Source organism: Passer domesticus, chromosome 7 (genome assembly GCF_036417665.1).
Source record: "Passer domesticus isolate bPasDom1 chromosome 7, bPasDom1.hap1, whole genome shotgun sequence".
NCBI classification, from domain to species: Eukaryota; Metazoa; Chordata; class Aves; order Passeriformes; family Passeridae; genus Passer; species Passer domesticus.
The window spans coordinates 12,940,982-12,963,388 of NC_087480.1; the positions used below are offsets into that span (position 1 = coordinate 12,940,982).

General features: G+C 40.9%; 1 protein-coding gene across 4 annotated transcripts in view; it reads right to left on the minus strand.

Annotated features, from left to right (window-relative positions):
* The window catches only part of AFF2 (ALF transcription elongation factor 2), a 323,604-nt gene that overhangs the window by 120,962 nt on the left and 180,235 nt on the right, over positions 1-22,407 (minus strand). For all 4 annotated transcript variants that reach the window (XM_064426942.1, XM_064426944.1, XM_064426941.1 and 1 more), the window contains exon 5: positions 2,836-2,922. In XM_064426942.1, coding sequence (XP_064283012.1) covers positions 2,836-2,922 — 87 coding nt within the window. The remainder of the gene's footprint in view (positions 1-2,835; positions 2,923-22,407) is intronic.

Consider the following 22,407-nt stretch of genomic DNA (forward strand, 5'->3'; position numbering starts at 1 on the left):
AAGGCAGCCCCAGTGACATTAGTTTAAAAAAACCATTAACTGTGGAGACAGAGCACCACTGAGGGACTCTTCAGAGCTCAGGCAAGAGTATGTACCCAGCTGCTGTAAATCTACACCGCCCTTTATGGAGACACCACACAGATTTACACCCGCAGCAGCCCGAGCCTTCCCCAGGCTGGGCTGTGGATGTGTGAGGGAGCCACCCAGGACACACAATTTAGAACACAGCACGGATGCAGCTATGCATTAAATTCAGTGCCATTGCCTTTCTTTTGTTTGATCTCACTGCCTGGAAATACAGTAATCTTTTATTGGTAGTCACTGTTTTTATTTGGACTGTGACACATGGGATTTGATGAAGACACGGGAAGTAGATCTTCACCTGATGGAAACTGGTCCAAATCCAATGAAATCAATGGAAGTACAACAACTTAAAACCAGCAAAGAGTCTGGCTTGCAACACTGAGCATGCTAATGCCAGGATTCTTGTTGGTTCACAACAACTAAGCTGTTTCTTTAATATCACAGTGTTTTCTGGCTTAGTTTTTCTCTGGGCTCTCTAGTCCACAGTGATTGTCATCAGCTTTCCTTCCAAGCTGAGTTTGATCAGTTGAAATTAAGGTGTTATTTACAACCTCATCCTACAGCCAGGCACTACTTTGCTGGAAGTGTTAGTTCTGTAGGATGTTAAAGTCATTAAAGCCCTCACTGCACTTCCTCTTAGGGCATTATTAGTTCCTAATATTATATTGTGCTGTCAGTCAGTCCCTTGTGAAGTAAATAATGCCCTAAGAGTAAACATGGCACTTTAAATTTGAATGTCAAAGGGATAAATTGTTTTGATAAGCTCCACCTCTTTCATCACACTTTTTAAATGTATGTTTCTCATGAGAATACCTTTATTTTAACAGCTAAATTGAAAACTTCTAACAGTGCCTGTCTCTGGTTTATATGGCTGCACAACCTAGGCATATTATGTCCTAGATGCATAATTTGGCTAGCCATAATTGATTTAAAGTGATCTTCTGAAGAGACACTTCTGTTGTATTTTTAAAGTAAGACTAGCAAACATTAAAACATTTTATGTGCTTGCCTATTTCCTGCAATGCTAGCTCAAAAAAAAAATCTAATTTATATTTTGTATTTAAGTGATATGGTCAAGAATTTTAGGATCAACATTTAATGTGCTCAGAAATTAACTTTGATGTGGATCTTAAAAGTTCAAAGCCAAATTGATAGAAACAGAAAAGCAAACCAAAAATTTCAGCTTCTCTGAACCTATGCTTCTACTGTTAGCAATGGAGATAGTGCCAGTCTGCAGGACTCAAACCAGTTTCTGTAGGGCTCATCAGAAACAGAACACTAAATTAAGAGATGATATAAATTAAAAAAAAAAATTAAAAAACCCAGCTTCCAGCAGGTAAAAACCTGTATTCACACAGTTCACCTTAAAGGGTTCAACTGACTTTTACCCAATTTGCAATGAGGATTATGCTTTTGTTAGAGCATAATGAGCATGAGCCTAGAAGAAAGATGGAGAGGGGCTTTCTATAAGCACATGTAGTGACAGGACACGGGGAAATGGCTTCAGACTGAGAGTAGGTTTAAATTAGATATTAGGGAAAATAACTGTGAGGGTGGTGAGGCCCTGGAACAGGTTGTCCAGAGAAGCTGTAGATGCCCCATCCCTGGAAGTGTTCATGGCCAGGCTGGATATGTCTCTGAGCAACCTGGTCTCCCTCCCAAGGTAGGGAGCTAGATGAAGCCAGATAATCTTTAAGGTCCCTTCCCACCCAGGCCATTCTCTGTTTCAAGGACTTCAGATGCTTCACATGGCAGCAGAAAACTGCAGTGACAGTGGCAATGCCAGGGCAGTAACAATCACATTCCATTAAAACAAGACATTCTGGGCACTGGCTTTGGTTTTGTGTAAGAAGCCACAGATATTGCTAATTTAAGCTCTTTCTGACTAAGTATGGGGGCTGTATTTCAGACAGGGGAAATCAGCAAGAGCAAAATCATATTCCACCTTCTAAATCAGGATATAATTGCTTGAACTAAAATGTTAAGCAGTACCAGTTTAATAAGCTATTTTTCAAGATCCTGCCACGGGAAAGAAACTTTTATGAAGCTCCAGGACAGAAAGGTATAAATTTCCCACCCTGGGGAAGTTCTCTCCTTCCCCAAACATCATCAGCTCAGGATTCAAGTCCCAGCACAAGACACCTGTGGCAGAACCTGTCCCAGGTACCAGCCTGGTCTCCAGCAGTGCTACTGGAATCACAGCCAGAAGGCAACAATGCAATGTGGGCTAAGGGCATCTTCAGATCATACAATTTAACAATTCAGTGTGGATTATATGAACTAGAGGCACTCTCTAGGCAGGTGTGCCTGGACTCTGTGCCTCCCTCTGGGATGTGACACACACAGATTCCATCATACTCTTCACATGCAGGGACCTTTTCAGTCACCATAACTTGACTATGCAGCCAAAACCTCACCATGCAATCAACCAGTAAGTGGGAAAAAAATGTCCATTTCAAACCTTTTCATTGCACAAATAATAATGGAAGAAAACAAACAAAAAAAAATTTTACTTGATGTAGAAAACCTCCCATAACATCAGAGATAAAAAGCTCACTTTGTTTCCATTGGGTCTTCTGCAGCTTTAAACAAGCAGTTCTACTAGTAGCAACAGTCTTATTGGGAATTTCCAACTAAAAATAGTATCAGAAATTTTTTTAAGTGGGACCAATTAGAAAAATAAACTCTCCAGCAAAGAGCACTCAATAGAACAAAATGCTAATCAGGTCACTGGTAATAGCCCACTTGTACCTTGCTTGGGATAGAAAACTTGGTCTGCTCAGCCTTGCCCGGAGTGTGAATAGCAGTGAGAGGAGGAGGCCAGGAATGGGTCATCTCCTAGGGAAGAAAGAAAAAGTTTAGAAAACAAATTCATGTACATAGAGACGAAAGAGAGCTAAAAATGGTCCCATCTGCTCATTTGAGATGCAACTGCTCAAGGAATCGACCTCACTACCTCACACCCTTAGGTCACAGATGAACACCTAAAAACCCCACAGGCAGGATTTCTCAGAATGAGAGTGAGGACAGGTTTTACTCTTAAAAATTGTAATCATCCATGTCTTCATCAGAGGGCAACTGGCTCCACCTGTATGGCCAGCCTCCAGGCTGTATGAATAGAGCAGGGTTTTACCTGCAAAGCCCAGGCAGGAAGGGGGCCCTCCTGTACAGCACTGGGTGCAACCCTGTAGGGCAGTGCATGGCAGCAAGATGCAGCCCTATTCAAGACTGCAGAGTGGCAAAAGAAACAAGAGGTAGTCTAGAAAAATCTGGAATGGGCTTGCAGCGTGAACGCCTGGTGTAGCAGAGAGCAAGGACAGCACCACAGCATCTTCTTGTGGCACTGGCCATAGGCTCTTACTGTGGTAAACAATGTCACAGCCTCAGAGCACTGTTGATTCCACTTTAAAATGAGGGACTGAGAAATCAGGTGAACCCAGTGAAACCTGCCTAGCAGACCATCTAAGCAAAAACCATCAATTCTCTACATCAGTGTGTTTATTCATCATTTGTGCACTCATGTCCCAATTATCTTAAAGACACAACCTGGGTGCCCATGGTTACCAAGCACCAGCAGAAGAGCAGCACACACCTGCTCCTTCCCAGTGCAGGGAGCTGCTGCCCCAGCAAGCCTGACAGGAGCACACTGGGGTTTGTGCTCATTGGAGCAGGGGGAAAATCACTAAAACCAAGGAACTGCACAAGTGCTAGCTTAGGCAGAGCTTGTAAATGCCCTTCTAATGAGTGGGTTTTATGAGAGACACTGCTTCTTTCTTGCTTATCTTTGTTTTTAATTTAATAAATATCCAGAGAGGCTGTGATAGTTGTCTCTGGCATTCTGTTGCATCTTTGTCTTCGTTGTTTCTCTTTGCCTAAAAAGATCAGAAAGAATTCTTTCTTGAGACAAGGAGGCAAAGAGCAGAAGAGCATCAGATCTCAGAAATCTTATGTGCAATGGCCTCACTGCAGTAAACTATACTCCCCAACTGCTATTACACGCTGGTCAAACCCAGGGCTAGCCACAACAAAGCTTATAAACAGGCCAGTTTCTGTAGGTAACATGACAACCACTCAAATAAACCACAAATAAAAACCTAACGTAATGCTACTGATTAAGAAAGTATAGGTGGTGTAAAAAGGGCAATGTGGTGGGTGAATTTTGGCTAAACACGTGGCCTGGGTGGTTACAGCTGATACCAATTGTAGTTCACTGAAGACAGAGCCAGCAAGTTTCAGAACTACAGCTGTCCCTCCCAAATTACGTGTCATGCAGGAGGTTAGGAGAAAGGAAAACTCTGCACCATGGTCCTCAGTCAGTGGGACAGGCAGACATACAGACTTCCTTGGGCAGATGGGCCAGGCTGCACTCCTGAAAGAACTTCTGGGCTTTGCTGTGGAGCCCAGGGCCTGTTTTCAATAGACAAAGCCCAAATGGTGGCAATGAGGAGGAAAGGAGAAATTGCTGAATGCACATCCCTCCTGTGTGTGAGGCTGTGGCTGCTCAGTGCCAGGATAGGAAGAGCACAATTAAATGGCACTGATTGTCTGGCCTCTGCACAGGGGAAGGCAGAAAAAGATTTCAGCATCCCGTGAACTTCTCTGTGAGATAATATAATCCAAATCCTGAATGTCTTGGCCAAAGCCTATGCCATGGACGTTGCTTTGTGGCAAATCTCTTTATAGCAAAATGATGAAACAGAGAATGTATCACATAATTAAAAGAGAGCCAGGCATTTTGAGTGAAGCAGAAATGAAGAATATTCTAGAACTACAGTTATAGGCTTGACCTCAGCCTCTTCCTGCCCACACAGAAAATGCACAGAGAGCCTGAGATTCATGGGGAGGTGATGCCAGCCAACATTTCAGAATATTGCCTGTCAAAACACATGTAGTATCCACTGCCTACCTACTTGGCAGGCTGAAGTGTAAGCAAACCTAGTCATCTCCCTATTAGGGGACACGTGAATATAAAACAGTGGGAAAAGGAGCCTGCTATTATTTGAGATATTCAATTACAAGGTAAGATATTCTGCCTCCACTGATGTTAGGACTATCCAATCTCTGTTTACAGAGTCACCTCATGTGCACCAAAATCTCTTACAAAGGTAGAACCTAGCTACATGGAAGCACTTCATTTAAATTCTCACTGCAATGAAAATTATTGGGCAGAAAATTCCAGATAGGATCCCACATATGTAACACAAACATTTAAAGCTCATATAAATAATATAAACATATAAACAGACACTGTGCGCGGAAGGAGTGAGAAAGTATATAATTAGCTAAAAAACCATACCTACATCTACCTACAGACAGGTGCCAGAGCACTGTTGACCAAAGAACCTCGAGTGGTGGTAAAGAAAGTTTTGAGTTCACTCATCTGAAAAATGTCACTTCAAAATGTCTGGGCAGCAACCCCACACCGACCACCACACAGCTGCATGTTCCAGCCCCACAGAGCTGAGCTACAGAGGGACATGCAGAAATGGCACTGCACTGTTGTCAGTGAAGGGTCAAAATCCCAACCCCACGCCCTGCGGGATGCGAGTGCTCCGTTCCTTAAGCACACACAGGTTACCCTGCAGCATCAGCAGAAAAGATGTCATTTGTTTAATCATCCAATGACTTCACCGTTCTTTCTTGTGCCCCAATTTCTTCTGGAGGTCCCTCATCTTTAAGTACTTGCTAAGCTCTATTTTGTTTAGCTTGTGAAATCTGATATATTCACCTTCTAATATGTTAAGACTATAAAGAGCCACACAGATGGTGTGTGTTGTGTATGTGTCCATTAAGATGTGTCTCTAACCACCTTAGATTGTAAATACCTGGGAGAACAGACAGGGAATTAAATTCATGTTTTTTTCCAGGAAAAGTTAAAACACTTTAATCAATCCAAATTTGGAAGTCTTTAGAAATTCCTGGAAGTAAAAATAATAAAAGCAAGCATATGAAACACTTTAAAGAGGAATTTAATGGAAACAAAGTAATCCCACAAAATTGAGTTAGGATTTATTTTCACATGGTTTGGACTTAAAATAATTCCAAAATCATGTTAACTGTTGGAGTGGGTAGATGACTGCTATAGAAGCATGCATTTTTTATAGACCTGGAGACTAAATGAGAAAGTAAACCTTGCACTGTTTCTTGGCTTAAAAGTCACTGTGGTCCTCTGATGTAGTAACATCAAGCATCCTCCTTTCTGAAAATTATTTAAACATTGTTTTAATTGACTCCATGTGTTCTATTTATTAGAGCTAGACATGCTCGTCTCTTCAGCTAAGTCTGGTTTTTTTGGCTATAAAAGCCCTCAGGTAAGTAACTAAGAAGGACACATGCAGACGATCTAATGAATCACCCAAAACACAAATACCCCAAGCAAACCTTCCAAGGGATGCAAAGGTACAAGGCCAAATAATGATTTAAATGGAAGGAGAGGACTGGGGAAGGATTTAAACTTGCAAGTTTTTAAGGAAGAGGTCAGAGAGAGAGAGAAGTGAGTACTGGGGATATGGGGCAGATGGTAAATAGCTTTACAAAACCAGTCCCTAAAATTAATAGCCGCCTTCAAGATTTATTTCCTGTCTCTGTATTTCATTTTTCCATCATTTCCTTCTTGTTCAAAAGAAAGTGTACCGTGTTTTTAAGTACAGATAAAAGCACTGAGCCAGGCTCTGAGAGGCCATTATGGAAAAAAAGAAGCAGGATTGTGTACTCTGCATTCCTACTGAGGCAGCTTCCCTTCCTCGTGCGCTCTGAACTGCTTAGCCTGATCTAATTTGAAGTCTCCCAAGATACAGGGCTCATGCTACTTCCCTGGGGAGAACTGAGGGGAGACATGAGAACAGCCTTTAATTACAGAAAGAGCTGTTCCTAAAGGAGAGAATAATCTGTTCTCCAGCTTTATGAAGGATATGAACTTCAACTGCAGCCAGAAAAATTCCAGTTAGAGGTAAGAGAAAGCTCTTTAATGGTAAGGATCCTGCAGCACTGAAACAGATTGCTCAGAGGGCTCCACGGACTCCATCTGTGGAAGAACATGCCTAAGAACAGATAAGCACACATCAGTCAGGCATGGCTTAGGCAGAATTGATTCCTACACTGGGACAGGCATCTGTAGGAGATGATGAGATTTCTAAGACCTTTCCCAGCTCTTCTTCTTGTTCTGTAGTTTTGACAGATCACAACTGGTTTGGCCAAGCCCTACCCTTACTTCTTCTCTTGTGGATACCTGCACAAAAAGGTAGAAAAACAACGCAACAATCCCATTTTTTTTTTTTCTTCTGTGGCCACAAAGGCAGTCTCAGGACCAACACTTGCCCACATCATTAGAGGGCAGCCAGTGGAGCAGGAGGACCAGCCCCCCCCCACATCTCTAGCAATAAATTCAGTCTGAGGCCACTGCTGCTAAACAGACTTATCTGTGATACTCTCTCTGTGAAATGGCCCTCTTAGTACTTTTAAATCTTACCTAAATCTGTTGCTTTGAACTTCCTCCAATTTTTTTGGAGGCCCAGCATGTTAAAGTTGCATTCAGAAAAAAAATAATATGTGAAGAATAGATGTTCTAAGGTTATTACAAACTTGATGTTACAGCTGGTGCTAAGCAACATACTGCCTTGATTGAATAAAGATAGGAATAAAGGCAGCCAAATGATTTACCATTTATTAAAGACTCTGTTAATGATTTATTAATGTTTTATTAACTATTTATCAATGCAACCTTTGTAAAAAGCCTGTCTTGTTTCACAGCATCTTTTTGGTTTCTGCATTTATAGAAAACCGATCAAACTATCTCTGGTAGGAAGCCAGTAATGCATGAGGGGCAGCCACCCTTTCTATGTGAGATGCATACTGAATTAAAAACCATCTCAGCCTGTTTCAGCTTTGGGGGAAAGGCTAAGGAAAGAATGAATATATAGATATATATTTATACATGGAAATTATAAGCAAATGACACTAAAACCTAAAGGAACACAAAGACAATAAGCCTATGGGTTGCTTTTACTCATATTCATTATAAAGGAATGGATAATTTGAGCAAACAATTGGAAATACCCTGACCAGTAATCTGGCCTGCTTTATACTGGGTCAAAAGCTTCCTTAGGAAGGGATTTTGATACTTTTTGGTATTGACATGGATGTGATGGATAAATTCACTAATATACATTGATTATGATGTTTCAGCATTTAAAATAAAATCTTATCATCAAAGGGATACCACATCTTTTTCCTGGTAAGAGGAAAAAAAATAAATTAAAAGACTTTGGTGATGGCCTCCAAAGAAAGCTATTTTTCCTGCTATGAATGTTAAAGCTGAAAACCTTTTACTCATGCAATTGTTTTAGCAAATTTATTACGAGTGGCTAGTGCCCAGCACATATATTTTGAGGAACAATGTGGTGGCATCTACAATAATGTCTTTGTCATACTACAATTTGTCTTGTTACTGTCCCAAAAACTGCTTGAAAGACAATTGGAAATACAGTGCATACATGCCTGAGTTTATTATAGAGAAACTAGAGTTGATTCTACAAAAAGTAACCATTTTTCTGACCACAGCCTAAACCACAGTGTTCACCTTTGTGTTTTATCAATGATGACTAATAAGTTCCCTTTGGCAGCTGGGGAATAGGATGCATTCCATATTATCCAATTGTAAATTAATATTTCTTTCCATTTTAACAAGAAGGGGACAGACAAAAATTATATTCTGTGAAAATGAATATAAAAAATGCTTTAGAAGCCAATTGTGGTTGACTATAAATTTTACAGCATATATTTTCCTTTCCTACTTTGTTAACATTTGGAAATCCACAAAGAAATATGGGTATTTTCTTTTTCTGTTGAGTTTCTCAGTATTCTATGACTCCTGTATACCTCAAACTTTTCAATATATTTTCCTTATACTGCAGCTTTTATAACTAATAACACTCATATTCTTTGCTTAGAGCATTTACAAGACAATAAACAAAAAAGTAAATCATGATTGATGCACTTACTGCTCTAACCAATCTCGTGTGTGTGAAGAAAAACAATGCTCCACTACAGTCAGAAGGTATCTCAGCTCAAGAGGCTGCTTCAGGGGGAGAGTAATGAAGCCACACCACATGAACCCACACTGGATTCAATTTCACGAGTCTGCTACAGTCCTAAGGAAGCCCCAGCCTATGTAAAACTGTGTGTGCCCTGTCCAAGGATGCAGCTCCTGGCCCCAAATGCTGCACGCTGTGCACACAGGAGCTCACCCCCAGCTCCTCTGTCAAACAGGCTGAATGCTTTCCTCCAAGGTGGATCAGGATCATTTTCTTCAGGGTCCACCTCAGGAAGATTATATGGTCAAAAATTGGCCTCAATGTATTATATTGCTTAAGATAATCAATCCTTCAGCTCAATACCAAGCAGGCTTTGTGCCCTTCAGCACCTTCTCATGTGTTCTTCGCATTTTTAGGACCATGCAGCACAATCTCCTAGGAACTCACTATAGAAGCACCATTATGGTGAGCTGCACAAACCAGAGATCTGTGTCCCTGCTCCTGCCAGGCTTAGGCTCCCAGTACCAGTGAAGTGCATGTAGGACATGGGGAGTTCACAGAATATAACTGGCAAAAAAATCACACAATGTAAAAAATGAAGCAGGACCTAATAACAAGCACACAGGACATCTTTCTTGACAAGTTTTATGTGATGAAAGAATTAAGAGTTCAGTGGGAAATGGGGATGCTGGAACTCATGAAGTCATACACCCAGCATGTATGACAGCCTCTCTGACCACCATGTCTTTGTCTTCCACCATTGTCTGAGCTTCCAGCTTGTCCAGGACACAAGCAGGAGCCAGTGCTGTCTTTGGGATGAGCCATGAGCTTCCAAATGGTGCAAAGACAGGCATGCCCTGACCTGGAATAACGACACTGACCTGAGTGGTAACTCTGCTTCCCAGCCAGGACAGGCAGGAGGAATCTGGTCAGCTGCAGGAATGTGGGGTTTGTTAAGGACAGGCCATAATGGTGGTGTGCAAGGAGAGGATGACCAAAGTTTTGCCAGGCACATGGGAGATGCTGGGCCACAGGAGGCTTTTTTGTTCCTATATAACTGTTCCTCTGCACAGACCTACTGATGGGTCAGGAACATCAACTGTCAGGAGGGGTCAGACTCGAGGTCCTGCTCCTCTGGGATGCCACAGACAGTGTTTGCTGTGTCTTTCACAGAGCACTTCAGGAGCACCATGGCAATCATGAGGGCAAAATCCTGATCCTCCATACTTACAAATTCTCAGCTGTGCTGAGACCTTTTCTGCTTAATATAGCATCCAGAACTGGATATTGGGGTTTGGGTTCACACCAGCTAACACCAGATTTAGATTCTCAGAAGTCAATGATGTGCCCTTAAATATTCAGGTACCAGCAGTAACGTGTACAAACCCAGTTTCTGGAAGTGAGGCATCCTCCAGCTGTCACTCCTGGTAACTAAACCAATGGCTTTGCTGCCCAAAACCCAGAACCAGAGCCCTGCTGTGGACAGTATGGCCAGAGCAACACCTCCTGCTCTTGGCAGCTTCTCAACCCCACTGAGATGCACTGCTGTATCCCACTGATTTTATTTATTCAAAATAATACTTGTTGGTAACCATCCCCAGGGATGGCACATCTTATTGTCACAAGGGCCCCATGAGGTAGGAAGTATGCATTGAACTGTTAAATACAACATAACATCCTGGCACTACAAGAGTATAGTACAAACAAAGGCACAATAAGTCATAAAAAGCTAATTCTTTCAAAAGTTACTAATACCAACATATAATTTCATCTCTGCAATTTAAAAAACATTGGCAAAAAACCCATTCTCCAAGCAAATAAGCAACTGTGTTTTGAAACTATTCACTGCTGGCACTTGTTTAAGGGAATCTGGTAATTTGTTCCATCCATCCTCAGCTTCACAAGCAAGAAAGCATGTCTTGAATTGCCTGTTTTCTTCTCTGAAACTTAGGGTTCACACCAAGAGGAGAGCAGAGCTATAATTTACAGTTACAAAACAAGACTACTCCTACCCTGAGGCACTCCACAGTGTGCATTTATACAATACATTACATCATCTCCTTTACATTGCCAGATGTAATCAATTCATGGGTTTTTTTCATACCAGTACAACAGGGTGTTATATAGTTACAGGACAAGACCTTATCAATGGAATTTATTATAAAATGCATTAAATTTCTGAAGCAACTCATGGCAGCATAGTGAAAAAATAAAATCTCCAAATTCAATATCAGGCAAAATTAGATTGCTGAACCACAAACCTTTTGTTCTATAAGCTTAGCACAGAAACTGTGTAAGTTGGATATTGTGCAATAATTTTTAGACCCATGTAACCAGCTTATAACTTACATCCTGACAATATGATGAAACTGAGTCCAAAACTCATGAGGAATTGGAAAGCATTAACTTGTGCCAGAAAATACCAGCTTTAGCCTTAAAACAGGAGCATTAATTACCTGAAAGAGCATATAGGGGAAATTAAGAAACCAAGTTAGGAAACTTATTTAAATTTAAAGCGCAATTCTTTTGTTTAAGCCATGATTTGCTTTCATTAAAATTGGACTCTGAGTTGTTACTCATCAAATACAAAGAAACGAAGCCACCACATACTGCTGTACAATACACACTGAAATCCTTACAAAAGCTGTTTCTTTGCCTTCCAAACCAAGACTCTGCCAGATCTCTTATTCTGCTTACCACACAAGCAGTATTGCAGCAGGGTTTTCCTGCGTGGGTGTGCCAGGGTAGCATTTGTTTTTGATGTTGCTCGTACACAGTCTCATCACCTCCACTGTAATGCTGTTAAACCAGCAGTCTGAGGCTGAAGCAAAGACACAGTGGACACCTAGAAAAGCTGAAACCTACCCTTATAAAGCTGTATTTTTTCACCATTCCTTTTCCTTGTCTGTGTGATGCTCTCCCTGCCATGTGTCTCAGTTGAGAACTTGCTTCTCCCTTCATGCATGGAGAATTCACTTTCCCCTGTGAAGCATGGTTATCTCCCCAGTGCCTACTTCACAGACTGTGAATGCTCTGCAGGGCACAAACTGTCTCATTTTTTGTCTTATGCAATGCCTAGGGCAGTGGTAAAACTTCTAAATATTGTCTGAAAATTTGGAATAGAGATGATGGGCTGAAAAATCCAACGGATTTGTCCAAAATATATGGATAACACAGGCACAGCTTGATCAGTATTCAGCAAGCCCTGGATATACAAAGCTTGATGATTGTTTTCTCTAATTTTGTCACCTTGGTTTCTTTTGTAAAGTTAAAAAGCTTAGCATGTTTGCCAAACAATACACTATGGGTCCTCATCTGCAACACAGAGGTAGAGTCCTTGCTGCCTCTCATGCTCAACCCTTTAATTCTATTCTCTTACAGAAAGACCTAACCAGCCACCTGAAACCCTCTCCTGCAACCTGGCATTTATTACAGTAATTTTAGCCTTTAGAAAAGAACAAACATTTCAGTCTGAATTTCCTTTTCCTCACTTGTGCCTTGAAGCAGGTCTGTTCTTGCATCTGTGTGTCCTGTAAATCATGCCAACACTCCCCTTTGATCCACTCCTGCTACGTTAACAGGTGTAGAAAAAATGGATGTATGTTATAGAAGATGTTTTGATACAACATATACTTTTTTGGCATGTCAGCCTTATCCAAATAAGCTAGCTTAAACAGTAAAGAAAACTGAAGCCAAAACACGCTGAGGTCTTTTTTGATCTCCTTTAAGGTATGGAGGCTTCAGAGTATTTCTGGTAGACAGATTCCCACTGTTGCATACATTTGATTCCTCATTTCCCAGCATGTTCTTTCTTACAAAGCTAGTTGGAGGCTGGAAACATTAAATACTTGGGACTGCCACTAAGACATACGACAGCTGAGGATGCCTGGTCCCACACAGAGCAGCCCCAGTGTCTGAAATCAGTGTGTTCTGACTGTGCACCAGATTGATAGAGCCTCCTGTGTCTGCATTTTTAAAAACTTCTGACAGCAAACTACATTGAAACAAACTAACTCCTAAAAACAGGGCTGAAAAAGGACAAAGTCCGTAACCTTCCTGTCTCAAAGCACTACGCTACTTCTTTTCCCACAGGAAAATCAATGAATAGGACACAAAAGCCACAGCACTGAAATGCTGTAAATTCAGTGCTCCAGCATTTAAACATCGTATCTCTGCATTACTAGACGATGACATGTATTGTCTTTTTTGCTTCTAGATGGCCCAAAAGGAATAGCAAACTGTTCATTAGTAGTAGTTTATCAGGGATTGTGTGAGCAATTTGGAACAAACTTGGAGCAAGCCCAAGAAAAGACCACCCAGCAGACCCATGGCTGCCTGGTTAGCTCCAAGCAGTGCGAACAAGTCACAGCTCCAGCTGCTGTCAAACACTGACAACTACCAGTCACCACACAAAGATGAACTGGAGTAAACATGTCAAAGGATGGTGGGGGTTTTTGGGGTTTTTTTTTGTTTGTTTGTTTTTTAAAGTACAAAGTGTAATGTGTTATTATGTTCAAGCAACTACCAAAAGGAGATGTTGATCTCACTTTGCTGGAGACACAGAAAGGCTGGATGCAATAACATGGCATTCTTTTTGAAGGGTAACGTGTTGTAAATGAAAGATGCTAGAAAACGACAATGCTGCTGCAAAGTAGACAGAATGATACATTTAGTCAAATTCCCAGTCTAAGCCCTTTCAAAGAACACAAGCAGCTAGTGCAACATTCCTTAGGGTTCCTGTATCCTTTCAAACATGATCGCTTTCTTGTAGTTTACACTTATCATATTAAGAAAAATGGTAATGAGGAGATCATGACAACCTCTTTTAGAAGAAACAATGACTCAATTGCCAAGGAAAAAAAGCAGTGATAACTATTTTCATGGAAAGAAGCCTCCAGTGAATGCCTCACTGTTGAAACTATGTTCTTTGTTTTTGTTTGAACTCAGGAATGACAAGGGGCTGCTCTTCAAAAAAATTCTGAGCACCAGTTTTCATTTGATTGGTGCATTACTTTTTCAGATAACTGGCAGTTCAGACCTCTTGTTGAAAAGATTAGGGACTCAAGAGGCTAGAAATGATAAAATACTGGAATAAGTGGGAAGGGATTAATTGGCTCGATTAAAAAAAAAAAAAAAAAAGAAAAGTCACTACTGGGAATGCGCCTACAAACCAAACATGAAGTGTTTTTATCCTAAGGCTCAGAAGAGTATTTTTAAAGGTTACTGTACCTTGGTGTACACAACAATTTCTTTAGTAGGATATACTCATGGCAAAGAAATTAACGGGCTACAAAGCCCAAAGGGGCTTTTAACACTCAATGCTTGTGCAATAAATGCCATCAGAAGATCTCAGAGCATCCCTCACAAAAAATCAGTACCTGCCATTTTCTAGTTTGGCTTTAGAGGTGAAATTTGGTCCACACTTTAAACCCCTCAATCAACCCACAGCAAACACAATGAATACAACTCAGCCTGGCTTTTTTTCCTGCTAACCACCCATGCCAGTCTGCTGTGCCCTAGTGGGTTCATATTGCTCCTGTTTCACCCTGCAAAGTACCAGCAGGTATTTCCACCTCCCCAACAATATTTGCTTACACACTGAAAAGAAATTTTGGAACAGAGAAAGCATTTAAACAAGAGCTGTAGAGTGTTGATAACAGGTTTCTAATGACAGCCACACCAGAGCCCTGGCCCCAGGAGCTCTGGAAGCCCTGCAGGAACACTTTCAGCAGGTAGAATACACAAGGTATGCAGAACATTGAAAAAACAAATCTGGGCACTTGGGTCAGACCTTCAGATTCTTGTTTGGAGACAGCTTTTCTCTCCTGCCTCTGAACAATGGTCAACAAACACCTCAAGGCCCTGAAGAAATCAAATCATCTCCATTCTAATGCTAGAACCTGACATTTTCTTCAGCTGACTTCTGCAAGGCTGGGTGCCTGTATGACTGGTTTTAAATAAAATTTTAAAAAGTGAGAAATTCATTAAGAAGAAAAAGAAACAAAAAAATACAAAACCAATTCTGGTCAGATTTTCCAGTTCTCCAAAGAAATTGTTACACCGCTGACAAATCAATGTGGCAGGATCTACTGGCTAATTAAACAAATGTGACAATTTTACTGTGACAATTTGAAAACACTCAAAAGTGCCACCTATCCACAGTGTGCATTCATCTCAAATGTGTATTAAAACCCATGTAGTGTAGTAAGAAACTGAAAGGAACTTACATATTCAATAAAAACACATTTATAAGCATAATTTGAAATGTACAGCTAAAATAGATTGGAAGTTCATAAGGTTTCTCAGAACATTAAATTCAATGACACGCTTTCTTTAAAGAAATGTTAGAAATTCAGATAAGCCACAGTATGTAGCATAATTTTAAATATCTGATAGGGCCTTGCTTTTTGCCCAATTATCACACCAATAATTCCAGCTGAGGACTTCAATGCATTTTGCTAACAACTAATTTAACTTTCAACAATGGCAGTGTGGGTGAGGTTCTATCTCACCATTTCACAGAAGGAGACATAGTGGAGCAAAGGGGCATCTCAAGGTTATTCAGGAAGATCAAAGGTAGGATGTTTCATCCAAATCTATGTATTCAAGCGTTTATTGCGAGGGTGTACAAAGACATGAGAAGATGAACCATACCAGTCTTTCACTGGCAGGTTTGAAGTGGTGTATTCTGAAGACTCTGACAGCTGGAACAATCTCCACAGGTAAGAAGGAAGATGCCTTCAGAAAGAGCTCTGCTGACTATGGAGCATGACAGACCAATGGCACACAGCAGAGACACGAATTCTCCTCCCCAAAAGGCAGCTTCTAGAGCTGTTCTCACTGGAGAATGTGGAACAACTTGAACTTAAGACAGACGATGATCACAAGACTGCCTGACCAAATCAGGCTCCTTCCACAAACCTCATTGGGGCTGGCAAGTCTGACTATGTGTCACCACATGACTCTTCCCAAGGATAAGTCAACCTGCTTGTCCAAGGGGTCTCTCAGGAAGAAATAAAATAAGTTTTGGTCCATACATCAGTTGGTGTCTGTATTCTTGCCTTAAGAAGAAGTCAGGAGTGGCTTCAGTTAAACTCAGACCTCAGTGTGTTCTGAAAATGGCAACAAGCACTCCTGTAACAGCACATTTCCACCCATCTCCCAAGCCAACACTGGGATTCAAAGTTGAAACTTCAGGTTTGCTCCAGGTGTCAACTTTGTCCTGTACTCTCTACTTTTCCTCAAGGTGCTCAAAGCAGTAAAGCATCAAAAGTTGCAACATGCAGGTGTAGATAAAGCATAAAGGGGGAAACTGAGCATGCCTCAAGTACCTGGTGTCTTTTTGATCCATCACTTTAATTTCCCTAGTGCTTTCCTTACATATGTTTCTTTTAACCATCAATTATTTTTTTATTGTCATAGCCAGAAACTTCAGAGGGGAATTTCAAAAATGTAAGCACTTGAAACTGTTTCTGAAGGTTTGTTTAGTTACATCTCCCAGTCCAGTCTTCCCTTGGACACTGCAAGTGTCCTAGCCCTTTTCTAGTCTGCTTCTCTTGACTAATTATGATTAGAATGAGTTATACTTCATGGACCCCACGAGCCTCCTCAGCAGTTCTGCCTTACAGGGAAGCTTTCTACCAGGATTTAAATCATGCAACACTTGCCCTCAGGGCTGCAAAAATGAAGCTCTTCCCATTTGTGAGAGAAAGAGCCACAGAAGATGTTACAGACATTGCAAACCAGAATTGTTTCTAAAGCATGCATTCATTTCAGAAGGCCTAACACAATTTTAATATGTTTTCAATGTCTTCATTCTGTGCCGAAAGCAATTTGTAATGTAGACTACACATTCTTAATCTATTTAAATGAAAGGTAACATTGCCAGCAGTTCAAACACTCAGTGCCCATATTTACCATGTTTCACTTTGACGGGACAAGATGAAATAACAAAAATGATTAATCTGAGACCAGAGAAATATTCTACTACCTGTATCTCAAAATAGGACTGGATTCTTTTGTTTAATGCTCTGTCAGTAAGCTGTGTAAGTGGAGTATGAGAGCTTCAGATGGCTTTTCTGCTTGGCCACACTGCAGACTGTCATTCTGGAATCAGCAGCAGCACTCCAGGACAGACACACAACAGGCTCTGGAGTTCTTAATCATGTTTTTATATAACATAAACTCATGAGCCCACGAGGTCCTTAGGAGAGGATACCTGGTGAGCCAAACACCGTAACACTACAGTGGTGTTTAAAATTTTCCACCCAGTTCAGCAGTTGGGGCCTTTTTTCTGTCCATGGGAGCATACAAAAGGTCAGAGTTGATCTGACATGCCAGATTCCTTGGGTCTGTTTTCTTTCACACTTTCACTCCAAGATAAGGGAGTTACTCTTTAGTTACAAGGATGAAAATGGATGGGAATTCAGGTCCCATGGGTCTCCAAATTGGAGTAGGAATCTTAGTTTTATGACATTCTCCACTACAAGACTCCACCAAATTGTTTTCCCACATTTTTCATCTCTTTCACTTATTTCTGGAACTGCAAAACTTAGTGGTATTTGAAAAAGCAGTATATAAAATAACCAGTGTTTTTAAGTTCTGTAGAGAGTGCATCTGATCTTCTCCAAGAGTTGCAAAACTTACTATCTTTTCCTCTAAGAGAATAACTTTGCTTCAATTACTTTCTTGTTTGAACTGGCTTTGAAACAATTACTTGGTATAGTCCCATAAAAAGTAATTATTTTTATCATAACAGAGTACTTAATCAGAGTGAGGATGCTGAGCATGTAACATTGCAATACATGGATTGTTTCTGAGCTAACTTTCGATGAGGGACAGAAACTAAAAATGGTTGTTTTGGTGAAAAGCAATGCTGAAGAGCTTGGAAAACAAACTTCACTCCTTCACTGGCAGTCATTCACTTATCACTTATCATGGGAGTACTTTGTTTCTCTTCAGGAGCAGCAATACATGTTCAAACTCTTGTGAAGTCAGCTCCCTTTACTGTAATTTTAGTAGCAATGGTAAATCTGGCAATGATGGCAGAATTATATCACACTACTGAAATCAGCAATATTTCAATTTGGCAGTACAAAAATATGTGTTAAAATATTATGGTAAAGGAGATAAGAAAACAGAATTGAATAGTGAGTTTGAAACAGGTGCACAGCAATCTCTCTCTCTTTTCCTGAATACCTTTTGTAATCTTTTTTTATTGTTACAGTGTAGACAGGCTGCAATAGACCCACATAATGATCAGATTTTACATTTCAAAGTTCTTTGCTAAATAATTTATTTAATACTGCTATGAAAATAAAACCTTTATTTGATAAATGTGCCTGCAAGCTGGAATCAGACCTTGCTTGTCTGTCCTGACAAAGGTCTAATCTTTTGCTGCATTACATCTTGAAGAGGCATTTATCCCTGTAACAGGCAGGTGCAGAACACCAGCTTTCGAATACAGGAAACTCTGCACACCCACGCGCATTTGTCAGATCAGACAGTCAACCTTTCCTCCCTGTCACCTCCCCAGCAGCACGCAGTCTGCCTTGCCTTCAGCTGGCAGCACAAAGCAGATTTATGCTATAGATCTGCACCACAAGTGCATCACTCCCCTCACACGTAACCTGTGCCACGCCAGCCGTGCGATGGGGACCCACAGAACAACAGCCCCACCAAACACTGGCATGGACTCAGCAGCTTCCCACTCTGCCAGCCTGGAGGCAGCTCTGACATTCAGACATGATGCAGCCTCAAGGTAATGCAGGCAGCTTTGGGACAGTGCTCCTGAAGTGCTTTTCTCATAGGTGCCACCATAATGTTGTCACTGTAAAGGTGAATGGCCAAAAATTTGGATAATCCTTTTCTGCCACAGTCAGTGCAGCACACGGGGGCCAAGGGTGTGCTCTGGGCTGGGAAGACCCAAGGCTGCCTTTTCCAGCTCCCAAAGAGCCTTTTGCACTCCAAGCTTGCACCAGGCTGTCCTCAAATGACTCCAACTATTGATGTCACCCTTCCTGTGTGCATACTGGACAGTGCACAAAATGCTGGGAAAAGGTTTCCTTCAACCTTCCTGGAATTGCTGCTGAATGCAAAAATTGTAGTGATAAGGTTTGTGGTGATACTGAGAGCAGATTTGAGCTGATCACCTACCAAACTAGGAAGGAGCTGTTCTCAAGGAAATATTCAGCATTCCCATTTTCTGGAGTGAGACCACATCTGAAGAAGCAACAGAGCAAAGAACAGGCCTCTGCTTTTATGTATACCTAAAGAAATGCAGAGGTAACTCTTTTTTATTTTATAACAGCAGCAGCAATGTAAGTGGAGCTGCTGCCAATTTATACCAGTGTGGGAGGAAGAAGAATTCAATGAACTCAAATGAGATCAGAGGTCAGTGGAATTACCCCTTGATTTATATTGATGTAAGAGCAGAAACTGGTTCTGCCTCCATTGAGAAAATGCTGATAAAAAGCTTGAAAATGCAATGGCTTAGAAATTGCAAAGAAATTAATTGTTTTTATCCATCCAAATCTTTGTGTACATAAGCAGAGTCTGAAGAAAAAAAACAACTCTCAAAGCAGGCTATTACCTGTTCCTTGCATGCTTTCAAAGGCTGCACACCAGAGCAGGGACAAAGGCCACAGATCCACATTTACACTTGGGTTAACTTTTCAATCCATTTTTTCATTTCAATAGAAATAATAAATCACCTTATCCAGGAGAAAGAAGCAGCTTGACACAAAACATACGGTGCTGGGCTATTTTTATAGCACACCTAAGACGTATAGGGATTCATTTATTTACTCAGCTATTTAAAAGTGGCTACTCTTACTCATTCTCTGGACAGCTAAATGCCAGGTTGCTAAGTTACTGTTACTTGACATCATCTCCTCCCCAACGTGTTCCCACATTTGACAGGTTCACATGATTTACTAGGCCAGTCAGCTCGTTATTCACTTGTCCAGTGACGTCTGGATAATCATTTTAAATTCACATCATGTCCTCCCCAGCAAGCCCCCAGACTCCACATGAAAATATTTAAACTACCCGTCAGCTACTAAGTGCATTTGTAACCACACTGGACAGCCTACCTGTATTTTTCAAATTACAATTATTATAATTAGGTTTAGCATCATTCTTCAATGTTGTTTGTATTTTAGAAGAGAAAACAATTACTGAGGGGCAAATAATGGGCTATATCTGTTACAGTCTAATTTTGCTATGTGAACAGCTCACTTCAGCTGTGGGTGAGACATATTATATCCGTTAGTGCTTTCAATTGGCATGAGGAAGGTAATCCTACACATAATTTGCAGAGTCAAGGGCATTTTCACCTGCTGATCAATTTACATATTCTCCCATGTCATTAGACAGGAGCTAGTCATCAGAAGACGACCATACAAATTACAGACTTTGCTCATTTAACTCCAGTAATTTTTACACTTATTACAATCTGAACTATATTTGGGATTGTTTTGCTTCCAGAGTGGAAAGCTTCTAATTAGTATCACAGCTGTCCACATACCATCAGAAGTCCATCTAGTTACTTGATGCCTTCCTACTGTGAATATGCATGTACAAGAATTCTTTTGTTCCTCTAAGCAGGGACGGATTTCCAGAGAGCAGAGCCTGCCCGAGTGCAGTGCTGGGTTATGTCCAATTGATTGCCTGAACACCCAGCCCAAATTTCCAATTTACACTCCAAGTCCTCCAGAACATGTCGTTAAAAAAAATTTCCTTTCTCTCCCATGCATTGTTGTGCACTTATCAACTCTTTAGCCAGGGGTAAACCAAGGCTAAGGAAGGTCCTTTCTGTGCTCTCCACAGACAGGAAAAGGATCACTGCTTGTCCACCCTTGTTCACCTGCACACCTCCCTTCCCTGGGCCAGCACATGGCTCACATCACAGGCAGTGACAGCAAGGCACACTGATGTCAAGCACTGGTACAAGTGGCACAAGTAACAGCTTTGGAGACTGGTTTTAAATGTCAGCTCTCCTGCCTCATCTGCACTTTGGATCACAACATTTCAATGTACTCATTTTTCAATGGATGCACATAGCAAGTGACAACTTAATTTAAATCCATATTAATAAAATGTGAATTACACGCACATACTTTTAATTGCCTGTCTTCCATATTATCTGCACTTTCGAAACCACTGCATTGGCTGGAAAAATAATCCAAACACATTTTGGAACAGAAAAAAGTGTAGACCACCAAGTATTTGCCTTTATCTTTCAATTTCAGTAGCAGACAATATTAAATGCAATCTGTGCTATCATTACTGTTTGGCCTTAGTTGCATAAGAGATGATGATGATGATGATGATTACTATTATTATTATTTATTATTATTTTTCACAACCTTCTCAGCCATTCTGGTTAGAAAAATAAAATCAGCAGGAGACTGGTATGCCATTAACCTTTGGCTATAGTATTGGGAACAATCCTTAAAGCATTTACACAAGATGACATAAGTAGCTAAGTGTTTCAGGAAATCTAAAGGACTGTGAAATTTTGTCTCTGAAGACTCAGGGGTCTGAATGAAGTCAAGACCTTTCCCCTCACTTGGCTGAAAATTTTAGAATATAAATTCAATTAAACCTTTTTTCTCCAAGATGGGAAAAAAAAAAGAAGACAGATTAGGAATTACAAACCTCTACAATTACAGAAACCATTAATCAAGTTCAGCTTGAAAAAAGAGCTATGTAAAATCAGAGGTCACAGATCTTTGCAGGAGTACCTCTTCCTTGTAAAGTCTAGCAAAGAAGCCCTTGAGAGTTACTGAGTCTGAGGGATGGAACTGAATTAATTCCCCAATTTAAAAAACCCAAACAAGTCAAAACCAGGAAAAAAAATGTAAACTTCAAGGTATACATTGCTCCAAGGACAAGTGCCAGGCAGGGCACCTTTCCCCATCTCTTTGGGGAGCACAGCCTGGCAGCAGACACAGCCCAGAGCAGAAACTGCCAGGGGTTGCCAATGGTTTGGTTTGGCAAAATGTAAAATTACAGCTCAGTTGTCCACTTTTGGGGCTCAACTGTCTTGGAAACCTTTGTGTTTACCTCTGTAACATCCCTGACAGGACAGAAATGTGAATATCATGGTGTTTTTACTCAGAGAAGCTGCCATGAGGGAGCTGAGACCCACACTCCCAAAAGTTTATCAGAGCCTATGTAAATAGCCCTGAAAGGCCAAGAAGTACCTGTCAGGGCTGGAAACTTAATCCAGGTTCTCAAAGTGCAAATTTCTGCTGAAACCAAGGGTCATTCTTTCATCTGGAGCAGC